General features: G+C 44.4%; 1 protein-coding gene across 4 annotated transcripts in view; it reads left to right on the top strand.

Moving 5' to 3' along the window:
- Positions 1–13718, top strand: part of CPSF4L (cleavage and polyadenylation specific factor 4 like) — a 36175-nt gene extending 22457 nt beyond the window's left edge. For all 4 annotated transcript variants that reach the window (XM_088473116.1, XM_088473125.1, XM_088473099.1 and 1 more), the window contains 4 exons: positions 7361–7454; positions 10007–10049; positions 11325–11525; positions 13146–13718. In XM_088473116.1, the coding sequence (XP_088329242.1) occupies positions 7361–7454; positions 10007–10049; positions 11325–11525; positions 13146–13214 (407 nt within the window). In that variant the 3' untranslated portion in view covers positions 13215–13718. The remainder of the gene's footprint in view (positions 1–7360; positions 7455–10006; positions 10050–11324; positions 11526–13145) is intronic.
- The last annotated feature ends 1056 nt before the right edge of the window (positions 13719–14774 follow it).

The raw sequence follows: 14774 nt of genomic DNA, 5'->3' as shown, positions 1-14774 counted from the left end.
GCATTTATACTCTATACCTTATACCTGTTACACATTGCTATGTCTAAAGGTAAAGAATAGAAGGATGAGCTTCCTGTGCTGAAATCATGTACATCCTGTTTGGCAGGCCTGTCTGAGCAGGATTTTGTGCAAGATGGGTTGTGTAGTGTCTGTTGTAAACAGCCACCTTTTCTATCTTGTACACCTGCACCTACACAAGAACCACCCTGGGTGGCCTCTTGGTCTCAGGTGTTGTCGCTTTTGGTGGACAGCGCTGCAGCGTTGTGTGCTCCTGCCACGATATTGCCTCCTGCTATGGTGTACCCACAGTATTTTCATCCTTCTATGTATATGTACCCCCATGAATCCCTGTTGGTTTGATTATTCTGCTCTAGTCAGAGTATGCTGCCATCTATAGCCCCTCAGCAGGTAGTAAAGGCGAATAGACCAGTGGCAGTAAAGCAGGGGCATAAGAGAGGTTCTCTTCAGACGTTGCCTCAGGATTCTGACTCATCCTCCTCATCACACTCTGATACTCAGGGGGCGATTCAAATGTTTTTTTGGTCGTGATAATTATAGAGAGCCCAGTTTGCAATTCAATTGTTCTGGGCGCTCATTAATTATCGCCCTCTTCGCCGACTAAGATACTAGGTTTAGCCGTGTAAAACAGCTAATTTCTGGTTAGGGCGCGCAATCTGCGGTTAGCGCGCCCTAACCAGGGTATTTCAGACACATTTCTGCTGAGTGTGTGCAGAAATGCTGGCGCCGGCGGCTGTCGCGCCCTGACAGAGTATCAATTAAATTGCTCTATCGGACGTCTTAAAAAAAAAAAAAAAAGCCGCCGGCAGAACATTTGAATCGCCCCCTCAGAGTTCAGGGTCTTGCTCGGAGGAAGAAGACCGTTAATCGTCCGTGGATGTCCCCTCTCTGGTGAGGGCGATTAGATCTGACCTCAGATTTCGGTGGAACCTCCTCTTCCTCTATACTCTGGTCTTTAGGTGTCGGAAGGTGGGTAAAAATTATTTTTCTCAGTCTGAACAACTGAAGAATCTCATGCCTGAAGCATGGTCTACTCCAAATAAGCATTTTCATGTAACAAGGAATTTAACCTCTCGTTACCCATTTGCACTTTGTGAGTGTAACAAATGGGAAGTTCCTCCATCAGTAAATGCTTATGTTACTAGATTGATCAAGAGCTCTACATTACCCATTCCTGCAGAATCCTCAGTGAAAAAGGTTACAGATAGAAAACTTGATAACTATTTCAAATCAGTGTTTTCATTATCTGGAGCTACTACCAGACCAGCTATGGCTGTAGCCTGGATGGCCAAAGCTATGGAAGAATGGACGAAGACTCCGGAGGATAGCATGCCGAATGCTACCAGAGAACAGCTGTCTCATCTCAGGCAGATGCAAGAAGCAGCTATGTATATGGCAGAAGCGGTCATTGATGCTGATATCTTGGCTTCTAGGGTATCGCCAACTTCGGTTGCGGCTCGAAGAACCCTTTGGCTAAAAATCTGGAAGGTGGATATAGAGTCCAAGAAGGCCCTGGAGTCTTTGCCTTTTGTTGGGAAGGTACTGTTTGGATCAGAGCTGGATGACATAGTGTCTTCTCTGGTGACATCTAAATCTGCGGGGTTGCCATCTACGACTACCCCTAAGTATAGGCAGTCATCAGCTCTGTCCATTCACCCACAGGGTAGGGCAAAGGGACAGTCTCCCTTTAGATGAGATAATTCCCACAGACCAGGAAATCCTGGTCAACCAGACGTCCTGCTTCCAATCCGGACCACGAGCCCACTGCCTGATAGGGCAGGCCTCCCTCTGGGGGGTCTCAGGGTGGGAGGCCGACTTCTACAGTTTTCTCATGCCTGGCATCAGATGACTGTGGATGCCTGTTCAAGAGGTGGTCTCTCATGGTTACTCCATCACGTTCCTAAAACACCTTTTTCTCCTCGCTATTTCCTCAGCTCCCAGAGTTTCTGAATTGGCAGAACTGTCATGTCGCTCCCCATATTTGATTTGTCATCAAAATAGAGCTGTCCTCCATACTAGAGCAGGTTACCTTCCAAAGGTGGTATCTCGTTTTCATATTAATGAAGAAATTGTAGTCCCGGCCCTTCAGTCTTCAGACCTTTCTAAGGGTGAAGCTTCCTTGGATGTGGTTCGTGTCCTATGTATCTACGTGGATTGAACCAGCTCCATCAGGAAATCAGATGCACTCTTTTTGCATTATATGAGTTTCACAAACGAGGTTGGCCAGGTAACAAACAGACCTTGGCTCACTTGTTACGTATGACTATTTCTCAGGTCTATACACAGGCTGATCTCCCTGGCCTGAACAAGGTGACAGCACATTCTACTCGGTCTGTGGGACCATTGTGGGTGGTTAGATGTGGCGTCTCGGCTGAACAGCTGTGCAAGGCGGCCACTTGGTCTTCTGTCGATACCTTTATCAAATTCTATGCATTTGATACTTTTGCCTCCCAGGATGCTTCCTTTGGGTGGTGGATTCTCCTCTCTGCTCAGGAGCATCCCCACCCTTAAGGGAACTGCTTTAGGACATCCCCAAGGTAGATCCTGTGGACCCTATGGATCCTGAAGAAGAAAATATGGTATTACATACCTCAGTTAACTCTTTCTTTTGAGGTCCATAGGGTCCACAGGGCACCCTCCCTGATGCACCTGGTCTCAGTTGGGATCAGTTCCTTTCTTTTTGTATCACAGAAAAAAAAGATTCCTTCCAGGTCACTGAAGCAATATCATCAAAAAATACTACATGATAATAGAGATTCAGAGGTATTAGTTACATACATTTGCAAATATATGAATAAGCACCAGGCCATCGTCAAGGCTCCTCTATATTGGCATACCTAACATTAAGGGGTTCACGTCCGAGAAGCAAGGAACCCCCATAAATTCCAGCCAAGGACTAGTCCCCAGGGCATCACACGAAAAGGGGAAAATAGGTGATAGTGAAGTGTAATAGAATAGATGTGTGTAAAGATAAATCAATAAGTGTTAATGAAATGAGAGAGAATTAAAATGACATAAATAATAAACAAACAATTAGAAAAGTGATAAAAAAATATCTATGTAAGTTAAGTGGTGATGCCCTCAAAAAGGTCCAGCCAGAACATCTCCGGGGTCCCCACTCCCAAACGCTCACCCCAAAATAATTATTGCTACATAATAGTAGCACCCACTCTGGGTCATATTATTACAAATTAGTGTACTGCATAATAACAGCACATGTATAAGCTGAGAGCTGACTTACCTTGGAGGTACCCCGGAAACCTCCACATGGCACTATGAGGACCAGCACATCCTCCCAATGCTAGCTCCCTTCATGCCTCTCAAGACTGCAAACAAAAAGTATGGTGGTCGCTCATATCGGCTTAATGACATTGCAGGTGAGTCAGCTCTCAGCTGGCTCCCTGGGTTTGGCCTTTGGCTGGAATTTTTGGGGGTACCTTGCTTCTCGGACATGAACCCCTTAATGTTAGGGACGCCAGTATAGAGGAGCCTTGACGATGGCCTGGCGCTTATTCATATATTTGCAAATGTATGTAACTAATACCTCTTGAATCTCATCATCATGTAGGATTTAAGTATTTTTTGTTGATATTGCTGCAGTGAGCTGGAGGGAGCCCTTTTTTTTCTGTGGTTCAGTGTAAACCCCGCCCTTTACAAGCACCTGTGCAATGTCATTAAGCTGATATGAGCGACCACCATACTTTTTGTTTCCTTTCTTTTTGTATCACTGAATCCCTCTTTGTGTTTTGAGAATGTTTCTTGAGTACATTGTTCTTCCTTCTCCACCTTCCATCTCCTGCCGTTAGGCTTGTTTACAAACTGAATGCCTGTGGCTGGGTATATAGGGAGGAGGACCTCCCATGCTGGGAGCTTCAAAGCTGTAAGCTGTTTGGTGCAATGGATCACTCCAACTACATACCCCAAGGTATGTACCCCAAGTGATCCTGTGGACCCTATGGACCTCGAAGAAAAAGTGTTAACTGAGATATGTTATACCATAACTCTAATTATTATGTATACAGTTTAAATATATATAATCTTTATTAAAAATGTATTTGAGAAAAGAAAACAAAGACAAAGATGTGTTTTTGAAATTTAATATTGTGATTTTAAAATTATAATTGATCCAATAACCGCCACCTATTATTTTTCAGTAAGACCAATATATGTTCTAGTCACTATGGGCCTGATTCAGCAGCGATCGCAAAAGAGATTTTGCACAGAACTCAACTGCGAAAATATGCTAATGCTTGCCAAAGCTCAGCCGGCATAGCAACACCCACTGCTGTTTTCTCATATCTGTCCAATATCGCAATCATCGGTACCATCGCCGCACATCGGGCAGTCACACAGCATTTACAACAGGTCTCATCAGCCACAGACACTGCAAGTCTCCTCGCAGGCAGAGAGATCTCATGCTGAGTACGCAATTGCAGTGACTGATTTATGCACACCTGCGTTTTTCTGACCCCACCCCCCCATCACCACCCCCAAACGCTGGCAGCCTGTCACTCACTTTGTGATGGATTGCTTTGTGCATCCGTAATCTCAATGCGATCGCTGCGCAGTGCATCTTATATGGATGCGCAATGGCAAACAATTTCTCGATGTGCATCCGTAATCGCATGTGTTCACTACTGAATCGGGCCCTATGTCGCTACTGCCATATTCTTCATATTAAGTTGTGACTTATCTAAAATATATATAAATTATGTTGGTTCTTCAACACCACATAGATTTCAAAAGATTAGTTGTTTTATCGCTTATATCAGGAAATAAATACTGGTTGTGTTATTTGCTTTTGGAGAAACAAATTCCAAAGGGCATAACAATTTAATACTACACCTTGTAGTGTGTGTATATTTGTTGTCATTGCTATAATCTATATGAATAATATGGAGAATGGGTTTATTCTCTCTCTCTCTTTCCGCAAAAATTGTGTAATTATCTGGGATTTTCTTTTATAAGTGCTGCAGGTGGCCACGCTTCGAGGCTAATTGGATAGCCCCAGGGGGTAAATTATATACTTGCCTACACTCCCAGAAGTCGCAGAGCCTCCGGATATTTTCAGGTAGCACCCCGGGAAGAGTAGGCAGATCTCCTGCATCACGCCCACTTCCTAGTGAAGTGGGCAGGATGGGGAGTAGGAATGTCAATTGATTATTAGAAACCATCGATGGTCGCTGCCGATGTCAACTAGTTTTATCATCGATGGTGGAGATACAGATAGTTTCCCTCCATTGATGCTAGACATGGGTCAGATTTTTTTTTTATGTCTGCAGACAGCTGTAGCTGCTGCTCAGAGCCACTAGTCTGTCAGTCAGTAGTAGCCCTGCACTGCGGCGCCGACTCCGAGTCCTCTAGGCAGATAGCCACATATGCTTATTCCCCTTAGTGTTGTATTCAGTGCTGTCAGAATAGATGGGCCCGCCGATTGCCTGCCGCTGCCTCCCTCTTGCCCTCCTCTAGCTGTGTGCGCTGACTGAACAGCCTCAGCTGTCAATCAGCACGGCAGCCCGCCCACTCTTTCATTCATAGTTGGGCTAGACCAGCAGGTGCATCCTGCCCCGCCTCTGTGGGCGTGGTCTTCGTATCCTAGCTGAGAAATGCACGTGATTCGGAAATCTGCAGCACACAAACATTCAATTGTAGGAACTATCAATGGTCTGACATTGCATACTTTCCTACCATCAATGGTTTCTCCCAAGTTAAGACATGCCGATGGCCATCCCCAATGGGGAGAATTTCCAGGGAATTTGTGGGTCATTTTAGGCCTGCACCCTCCTTGGAGATTTGACAAACCTTTTCCCAGGAATGGGGTGGGGCCTAGTGATGTATACAGTCTTCCCCCTCCCCCTGAACCTGCCAGCAGCAGTTTTCAAAAGCCGGTAAGAATGGTCAATTAGCCCACGGTCAGTTACCGCGGCTGATTGAATTTCCCCCTTAGTCTGTCTATACATATAGAGCCCTATTCATCATCAGGGGCAATATGGCCCTCCATGATTAAGTATTCACCTCACTGCAGGGATACTTAACTCTGGAGCAAGTCATCATTGCTTTGGTGTGGGGACAGCTGCTCTGAAAAGTAGCTGTCACCGCAATTAGTAACGTAGCTGTGTTACTTACCTGTCCCCCGTCGCCGCTTCTGAGGTCACACATGCGCAAAGCAGCTGGGGAGGCAGTGAGAAGGCGGCAGAGGGATCCGCTCGGATCCCTCTTTGCATCCCTGGAACTCCTTCGCAAAGGAAGGAGTGTGACTATGAGAACAAGTGCCTTCTGAAGCGCCAACTTTCAGTTTTCGGAGTTTGTGTATATCAGGTGGTCCTATTCGGACCCCTGATGATGAATGGCCCGGTAACCTACATATGTTTCCGCATGGTTAATGGGACATTTAGCATTTGATTATGAATAGGCCCCTAAGAGTATTATATTTTTATTTGTGTAGTTGTTACATTTGCATCTAAAGTGTGCAGCGAGTTTATCTCCGATTGTTCTACTGCTGCATTCTTCTTTTTCTTCTTCTGTCTTTTTCTTCTTTCTCCTTTCTTCTTCTTTCTCCTTCTTTCTTTTTCTTCTTCTTCCGTAGTAGATGGCTAGTAGTTTATCTCAGATTGTTCTACTGCTGCATTCTTCTTTTTTTTTTTTTCCTTCTTCTTTTTTTCTTTTTCTTCCTTAGTAGATGGCTACAATAAGGCACTTTATATATTCATTAGTGGTATAACTTTGCTACAGGAGAACTGGTCAGTGCATCCCAGTATAGTATTCCCTGAGAGCTCTATTATTGTCCAAAAATACAATAATTCTTTTCATTTGCAGTGGCTGGCTCCAGAAATGCAGATGGGCGTTTCACCTGTCTTGCTTTGTCAAGGCATCCTATCTTGTGCTTTCATTTTGTTATACTTGTGTATTAGAGCTTGTGGTAGCACCCCAGTGAGTAGATATAATATAACTTTAGAAACTGTATAAGTGGCCTGAGACATACTGTATTAGTTTATGCATATGCAGTAACACTGTAAACTTTTGCCGCTATTAATTAGTACTAAAAAAAAAAAAAGAAAGTGTGTGGCTGTGAGCAGCTGTTCCAACACTGGTGCAATACTGCATTGCTCTGTGTGAATTGTGTTTGCCGACGCAACTTGTGGGCAGGTTAGAAACCTAATTTACTTGGGTCCCATTGTAAGTAGGCTGCATTTGTAATTTTGTATGAATATTCAACAACCCACAAAATGGCTGCCTCCACAACTGAGCGGTGCACATACCTTTTGAGTGTTACTATATTGTAAAAGAAATAAAACCACTTTTTTTTCATCTCTTGATTGTATTTTTGTTATTTCACCGCCAGGTCCAGCATGTAAACACCGGCACACACGAAGGGTAATGTGCATAAACTACCTTGTTGGCTTCTGCCCGGAAGGTCCTACATGTAAATATGTACAGTAAGTTCCCAAATTTACAGACATGGATCAGCACAAGATTTGATTTTCTGAATAGATAACTGGGATATAATCAGAATGGAACCACAGGGGTACAGGGGATATCCTCAGTGGGCCCCATTGCTTGAGGGCCCTACCCCCTCCTCTAATGTCAGGTTACAGAACATGCACTCAAATTATATATTGTTACTCTATTAGAGGGTCAGTTACCGGTTAAAGTAGAATATGGATGAATATGGGTATTTGCTTTGTTTCTATATAGACTACACCTAGATTTGACCTCATGCCTCACAAAATAAGTTGCTGGGTTAACAGATATAATGCTTTCTTGTATGAAAATAACATTTCAAATATTGCATATTTGTTAAAAAAAAAAGTAACCAACACTTAAATCATCCCAGTGGTAATAAATTAGATAATTGAACCTTTACTAGATGTAATGCAGTTCTTGTAGTGCTTTAGACAGTGGCTTTTGTGTATGGGACCCCCATATCATATGTACAGTGCATCCGGAAAGTATTCACAACGCTTCACTTTTTCCACATTTTGTTATGTTACAGCCTTATTCCAAAATTTAAAAAATGTATTTTTGTCCTCAAAATTCTACACACAATACCCCATAATGACAACGTGTAAAAAGTTTTTTTTGAGATTTTTGCAAATGTAATTAAAAAAAAAAAAAAAACTAAGAAATCACTTGTACATAAGTATTCACAACATTTGCTCAGTACTTTGTTGATGCACCTTTGGCAGCAATTACAGCCTCAAGTCTTTTTGATTACGATGCCACAAGCTTGGCACACCTATATTTGGGCAGTTTCGCCCATTCCTCTTTGCAGTGCTTCTCAAGCTCCATCAGGTTGGATGGGAAGCGTCCGTGCACAGCCATTTTCAGATCTCTCCAGAGATGTTCAATCGGATTCAAGTCTGGGCTCTGGCTGGGCCACTCAAGGACATTCACAGAGTTGTCCTGAAGCCACTCCTTTGATATCTTGGCTGTGTGCTTAGGGTCGTTGTCCTGTTGAAATATGAACAGTCGCCCCAGTCTGAGGTCAAGAGCACTCTGGAGCAGGCTTTCATCCAGGATGTCTCTGTACATTGCTGCATTCATCTTTCCCTCTATCCTGAATAGTCTCTGAAAACATCCCCACAGCATGATGCTGCCACCACCATGCTTCACTGTAAGGATGGTATTGGCCTGGTGATGAGCGGTGCCTGTTTTGCTCCAAACATAATGCCTGGCATTCACGCCAAAGAGTTCAATCTTTGTCTCATCAGACCAGAGAGTCCTTCAGGTGCATTTTGGCAAACTCCAGGTGGGCCACCATGTGCTTTTTACTAAGGAGTGGCATCCATCTATCCACTCTAATCTACAGGCCTGATTGGTGGATTGCTGCAGAGCTGGTTGTCCTCCTGGAAGGTTCTCCTCTCTCCACAGAGGAATGCTGTAGCTCTGACAGAGTGACCATCGGGTTCTTGGTCTCCTCCCTGACTAGGGCCCTTCTTCCCCGATCGCTCAATTTAGACGGACGGCCAACTCTAGGAAGAGTCCTGGTGGTTCCGAACTTCTTACATTTCCGGATGATGGATGCCACTGTGCTCATTGGGAGCTTCAAAGCAGCAGATATTTTACTGTACCCTTCCCCAGATTTGTGCCTCGAGACAGTCCTGTCTCGGAGGCCTACAGACAATTCCTTGGACTTCATGCTTTGTTTGTGCTCTGACATGCACTGTCAAGTGTGGGACCTTTTTATAGACAGGTGTATGCCTTTCAAAATAGGAACATCTCAAGGATGATCAGTGGAAACAGGATGCACCTGAGCTCAATTTTGAGCTTCATGGCAAAGGCTGTGAATACTTATGTACATGTGATTTCCTAGGTTTTTTTTTTTAATTACATTTGCAAAAATCTCAAAAAACACTTTTTACACGATGTCATTATGGAGTATTGTGTGTAGAATTTTGAGGATAAAAATGAATTTATTACATTTTGGAATAAAGCTGTAACATAACAAAATGTGGAAAAAGTGAAGCGTTGTGAATACTTTCCGGATGCACTGTAGAGTGCATTAATGTGGTATACTGTATATAGATAGAATCACTATCGCACTTTACCACTTAGTGTGGTATACTGTGGGATGCTGCTACTAAAGGGGCCTATCCATTTATAGACTTGAAGGTCTGAACGACTAGCGTTCAGACCTTCAAGTCACCGGGTGCTGAGCGGCACTGAAAGACGTTCACTGAACGTCTTTTCAGTGCTGTCGCTGCTGCACGTCCGGCTTCCTATCTCCTAACATGCCAAACCTGACGACTGTCGTCAGGTTGACTGGCATGTTGGAGAGACAATCTGGGTCGGCAAGGTCCCAGCGTGCACACGCATTGCTGGTCCTTGCCGGCTATCCACCAGCAGACTTTCTGCACGTTCTGACCAAAACCAGGAGGTGCAGAAAGTCGGCAAATGGATAGGCCCCTTTTATTAGTTTCATTAGTTGGTTTATGTTGGCTGGAATTTACTAACAAATAAATGTGACAAGTTATTTTATGTCTTGCAGCCCTAAAACAGATTTGGTTCTTTGCAGTCCAGACCACATGAAGGTTGGTGATACAGTATATTTTAATTGAGCATGAATATCTCTACCTCCTCTCTATAGGTTGTATTAGAAATATTGGTAATAATGCACACAGGTGTCGCTCTGTATAGCTCTAATTTGTTTCTGTAGCTTCTCTTCTGGCCGATGGTTGCATGTGTGTAATTTAGGAATAATGTTGTTACCTTTTTTGTGATTTTGTTTTTTTATAATTCTTTTACCAATTTGCTCCTAAAGTAAAAATATATTTATTTCAATATACTACCTAACATTAAAGTTAGCTCTGTGGTTGCTGGAACCCCCACCACCATAATCATTGAGTTGGCATCTTTGCAGTGCTGAGCCTCCCTTCCCCCACCAATCTCTTGCTTTGTTGTCACTTGCTTGTAAATGTCTAAATTATAACTTGCTTATAATAAGAAATAATATAAGTACTGTGGCCTCATGATCATGGACTCTTTTTGTGCAGAGTCGGGTTAACAACAGGGCAGGCGGGACGGTGGCCCAGGTACTCAACACCATGCTCGCCGACACTCTGGCCGCCCCTTCCAGGAGGGAGCAGCCAGGTCAGAATAGGAGGGGGCGTGGCCGGCATAGGAGGCGTGGCCGTACATATTACCCTGCATTTGTGGGGGCAGGGTGGGGGCATGGCCACGGATCGCGTCATTTTGGCCCCACCCCGCTACACAATGCCAAGATTTCCGGCTCTGTGAAGCAGGGGGTGGTGCCAAAATGACGCGACTCAGCATAATTTTCACTTTGTGAAACCCCCGATGCGGGGGTTTCTCTTATAACCGCGCAAGGATGGGGGTGCCAGAGGGTTCGCTGGCCGCCGGGAGGCTTGCCTGCCTTTCCAAGGGGCCAGGAGCGGCATCCGATTTTCAGGAGGCTTCCGGACGAATTGGGAGGGCTACGCAAGTATGCCCCACACACACATAATGACATCACCAGCATGGGGAGCACATGTGAACTGGGGTTCCTGTATGGCATAATGTGACCTGGGGGCATTACAGTGTGTTTAACACCTCTGTTGTGCTGGGAGTATTTATACATTATACTTTTTAATAACATCGCCAACATAGCTTATTGATCATTTTTATTGGTAGGGCCCCCAAACCTTAATCCGGCCAATACTTTGTGACTTATGTTTTTGTAATTTGTAGTAGGGATGCCATTATTCCATTACATAACATACATTATTCTGCATGTCATGGCTTGCCTTTGTAACAATTCCTTGTATTGTTCTATAGCTGAATATAAAACGGTGCCCCCATTCTTATAGCATGCTGCTGCTCCACAGAGGATCACAGTACCCTCCCTACCCTGTGACCCAGAGCCTATTTCAAAGCACCAGGCCCTCTTGATGGAGCTCCCACATCTCTCACACTTGACTGTAATTAGCATGATGCAAGAACGTTTCAGAAAGATGCACGAGACTTCCTGTGGGGGTCTGCGTCCCCTGGAGCAAGTCACTTGTTTTAAGGTAAATTCATGTAATCTGCACATAAATTTGCTTGTGTGACATAAAGATGCACCTATTTTGTTCGGGATGTAGTCAGCATCCTGGCATGCGGGATGCCGACGGGCGAAACGAGATCTCATACCCAACCCTGTTCGGGATGTAGTCGGCATCCCGGCGTGCGGGTTGCCAACAGGCAAAATATACCGGCACCAGAATCCTGACCGCCGGCATCCCGAAGGTAAGTATCGGGTGTTAGGGGGAGGGTTAGGCATTAAGGGGAGGGTTAGGAATCTGCACTAGGGGGGAGGGTTAGGTTTAGGCACAAGGGGGGAGGTTAGGTTTAGGCACTGTGGGGAGGGAGTGTTCGGTTTAGGGTGCGGGGAGGGGGAGGTTAGGGTTAGGCACCGGGGAGGGAGGGTTAGTCTTACCGTCTTTCCTTTATGGATGTCGATATTCTGACTGTCGGGATGCCTCTGTCGGTATTCTAACCAGCAGAATCACGACAGCCGGGATCTCATACCCAACCCATTTTGTTTATGTGCTGCATGTCCATGTGTAACCATGTTTCAGCTGGTTGGGGCTAGAATAGCTTGTAACAAATAAGAGCATATTAAAAACACAGCAGCACAGTGTAGTTCAGGAGTTTTGTGAAAAACAGCTGCATGTGACGGGAATGAAGTGAGGAGAGAAATGGAGACAAGCAGGAAGCCAAACAGAGAGTTATATTGTCCAAGAAACTTAATGATGTGAGGTTACTGTCAAACTGACTGGGTAATTATTGAATCATACGCACCTGTATCCGGGGCGGCCATACTATGGCCTGGAGTTTCTACTTCGGAGCAGCCCGTTCACCAGTACCTCATTACTTAACAGTGCCTAAAGGGGGCTGCCTCAGTAGTGTATCTGTACTACCAACTCTTCTGTCCATAATGCCCATACACCTCTCCTTGCTGCCCACTCTTCTCCATACTGCAATCTAAGAGATATGTGCATAAGAGACAGGGCCGGCTCTAGGGGTGTTCAACCAGTGCGGTCGCACAGGGACGCCACCCGTAGAGGGGCGGCACCCCTCTCCAGCATCCCGATTTCAGCGGGACAGTACTCTCAGTGCTTGCGGCAGGGTAAGGCAACTGGGCTGCTTTAGTATAAACACTTCAGTTATTTTAGGTATATTTAGTTCAGTAGGACACCAGCTACCACTTCTTTTTACTATTCAGCACAATTTATACAGTATGTAGTTTTTTTTTACACTAGTATGGGGACAGAATTCATCAAGCTTGACTGCAGGAGCCATCTTCAGATGGTTCCTGCTCCGGCATTGCAACCGGCTCCTTCCCTATGGGAAGGAGGTCCGGGTAGCGATGAGGGATCCTCTCGGATCCCTCCGCCCCTGTCCGGCTCCTTCCGCCGGACGTCGGGGCTCTTGTGCGCATTCGTGACCTGCTCCGAAAAGGAGCAGTGAAGCTGCTCACGGGGACAGCTGATATCGCATCAGCTGTCACCGCGCCGGAGCAATGACGAGATAGAATGTTAATTATCGGGGTCCGTTCGGACTCTGGTAATTAATATCATGAATAGGCCCCTTTTAAAGAGTATTCTGTGTAATGGAAGTAATATTGCTTTATCTTTTGGACAATGTAGTGTGGAGACCGAGGCCACTATGCCAATAAGTGTACGAAGAGTCGTTACGCTGTTCTGATGAGGAGGTGAAGAGGATACTGAGAAGAAAGACAGTGTGCACAGACGGCGCCTATCTCTGTAAGGTTTCCACTCCATTTTGGGATGAATTTGATGAATTTAGGCTAAGATCGCACTTCAAATGCTGCAGTGCTCTAAAAGGCAACAATTGCAGGGACATGTTGAAATTTTAGCACTGAAATTTTACTACCTCAAAGACTAATTAGCCTATAAAATGTTCATGGTTCACTACATTGTTAAATGATGCACCGAATAAAATAATACTTATATTGTGATGGGTAATGTGCATATCAATGGGGAACGTAAATGGTAGAAAATAAAATACATAAACAGAAATGTCTGCTGCTTAAACCCTCTGATTCCTAGTTAATCATCTGAAGATTGTTCAGCTCACAATATGGCATATGGATGCCTATACTGTGAGGAGCTCACGGGTAAAATGGACCTTCCCTCCCTACGTAAAACACGATATTTGTATCATCATAACAACAAATAATAATAAACGTGCATCTTGGCGTGTATATCTGCAATATATATATATAAAATGGTTAAACACACTAAATCACATGACTGTGCATTATTTTCCAATGACCGCACACCTCCCAGCGTGACTGCACGCCTAAAGTATTTACCACTGTGACCAAAACCTAATCATAAAGCCACAGCAGTATCACTCCACAAGTGTAAACAATACCATCACTCACAGAGAGACTACTGAAAGAAAAGCAAAATATCACTGGCTCAGTGGCAGAAATACAAATATCTGATATAAACATTCTAAACATACCTCAAAGGACCCGTTATCAACCCTAGCCAAAGAGGACTAGTACAAAGAAACTTATAGGACCATTCTATAAGATGGCTATAGCACTTACATATAATATATATATATATAAATATATATATATATATATATATAAAATGTGTGTGTGTGTGTATATATATATATATATATATACACACATACAATGTCTTTCCGGTTATGCATTCAGACACCATTGCACCAAACGGTATGAGACCAATGTGAGGTGGTCCAGTTGGATCCTGGCCACATTTTGGGGGGGGGGGGGGGGGGGGGGGTGTCAGAGTCCCGGTCAAACCTCCCGTTGGTGTATGCTGGGCAGAACTTTGACCCGGGGAGCCTGTTCTGGGCCTTCCCCTGGATGGATTTGGATGAAAACTTTACAGGAGTGGCAATTGGTCAGGGATGCCTAACTTAATAACGTGAAGACGTAATCCCAAGCTAAGCCTGGTACTTCAACTAGTATGTGTGTGTGTGTGTGTATATATAATTTTCATAACTGATGAAAAGAGATGAGTATTAGCTTGTCAATAAAAGAGTAAAAATCAGTAAACTTTCTAACATAGTGAACCAGTGAATTAGTGCTGCAAGATGCAATGACCGTAATATAGATATTAGTATGTAAGTTCTCACAAGCAGGGACTGGTTTGCTCCTGTTCTCCCCAAATCGCAAGTGCTCCTTGTCTGTTGTCCCCTTAAGTGACTCTAATATTGTACGCTTACTCTTAAGGTGCCCATCCACTTGCAGATCTGAAAACGACTGCATGATT

Source organism: Taudactylus pleione, unplaced genomic scaffold (genome assembly GCF_031769625.1).
Source record: "Taudactylus pleione unplaced genomic scaffold, aTauple2 ptg000016l, whole genome shotgun sequence".
NCBI lineage: Eukaryota > Metazoa > Chordata > Amphibia > Anura > Myobatrachidae > Taudactylus > Taudactylus pleione.
The sequence above is the reverse complement of the archived record's forward strand: the minus strand, read 5'-3'. Positions and strand labels throughout refer to the sequence as shown.